Raw genomic sequence first — 1,363 nt, 5'->3', positions numbered from 1 at the left:
ACCCCCCAGCCCCCCTCGAAGCCCCCTCCCCACTCACTGGACCCTCTTGGCGAAGGGCTCCAGGGCGGCGTAGCCCAGGGCTGGTGACAACACAAGGGGAGCAGGGCCCGGGGGGCGGGGCCCAGCACCGGGGGCGGAGCCTGAGCGCGGGTGGGCGGGGCTGGGAGGCTCTGCCTTGGGGGGGGCACTGAGGAGGGACCAGGGACCTGGAGGAGGGGCCACAGAGGAGGGGCGTGGTTAGAGAAAAGAAGCCTCCAGGGGGTAGGGTCAGGGAGGGCGTGGTCAGAGGGGAGGGGCGTCACTGGGTGTGATCGGTGGGGCAGGGGCTCAGATGGGTGTGGTCAGAGGGGGCGGGGCCATGTAGGGTGGGGTCAGTGGGCATGATCAGATGGGGCAAAAGCCTCAGGTGTGAGATGGAGCGTGGTCAAAAGGGGCACCTGATGGCAGGTGTTCTCAGGTGGGGCATGGCCTTTGAGGGGTGTGGTCAGAGGGGACAGGGCCACAAAGGGCATGGCTGGAGAGGTGCGGCCAGAAGAGGTGTAGTTGTGGAAGTGGCTTAGGGGTCCCCCCCCTGGGGTATGTGGGGTGAGGGAGGGGGAGTTGGGGGGTTGGTTCGGGGTCCCCCATCACCCCCTCCCCTTTTGGGGTTCCACCCCCTTCCCGGGGCCACTGTGCCCCGAGCTGGGGGCGGTGGACTGGGGGTTTTCGGGGATGGATTTGGGGGTCTCCCAAGCTTCCCCCCTCCCTTTTTGGGGTCCCCCTCAGTTTTTGGGCTCCTCTCTCATATTTTGGTTCTCCTTCCTTGCCCCACCATCCCCCCCCAGACCCTTCCTGTTCCACTCCTCCCCAGGGTCACTTTGCCCTGACACCCCCGGGGTGCATTAGGAGGGTCCGGGGATGGACTTGGGGATCCCTATTTTTGCAGGGGTTTCCCCCACCTGGTACGAGCTCCCCCCGGTCGAGGCTGCGCCGAACGACCCCCGCGCTGGTGCCGTGATACGCCCGAGGCCACTTCTGCCACCCTCCTGCCTCCAGCCGCGGCTTTGGCCTGGGGGGGAACCCCAAAATCAGGGGCAGCTCCAGGACTCCCTTGAGCCCCCCCAGACACCTCAAACCCACCAAGCATCCTCCAAAATTAGGGAAGGGGCTCCAGGGCCCAACCAGGACACCTCCGGTAACAGAAACCCAGCCATGGAGCCCTGAAGTTGGGGGGGGGCTCCAGGACCCACCCGAGACCACCCCTGGAAATACAAAGCCACCCAGGACCCCTCAAATCCCTCTTAACCCCCCCCAAAACCTTTCTGAATGCCCCAAGTCCCCCCTAGAACCCCCTAAACCCATCCTGGACCCCCCAAGCCCCCCT

At 65.8% G+C, this 1,363-nt stretch overlaps 1 protein-coding gene across 1 annotated transcript in view; it reads right to left on the bottom strand.

Moving 5' to 3' along the window:
• Positions 1–1,363, bottom strand: part of NEURL4 (neuralized E3 ubiquitin protein ligase 4) — an 18,131-nt gene that overhangs the window by 1,114 nt on the left and 15,654 nt on the right. The window contains exons 24-25 of the mRNA XM_027909796.1: positions 939–1,048; positions 38–206 (exon numbers count right to left, since the gene is read on the bottom strand). Of these exons, the coding sequence (XP_027765597.1) occupies positions 38–206; positions 939–1,048 (279 nt within the window). The remainder of the gene's footprint in view (positions 1–37; positions 207–938; positions 1,049–1,363) is intronic.

Source organism: Empidonax traillii, unplaced genomic scaffold (genome assembly GCF_003031625.1).
Source record: "Empidonax traillii isolate 1590-97213 ecotype Southwest subspecies unplaced genomic scaffold, ASM303162v1 scaffold2418:size28549, whole genome shotgun sequence".
In the NCBI taxonomy this organism is placed as follows: Eukaryota; Metazoa; Chordata; class Aves; order Passeriformes; family Tyrannidae; genus Empidonax; species Empidonax traillii.
This window is presented reverse-complemented; position numbering and strand designations above follow the sequence as displayed.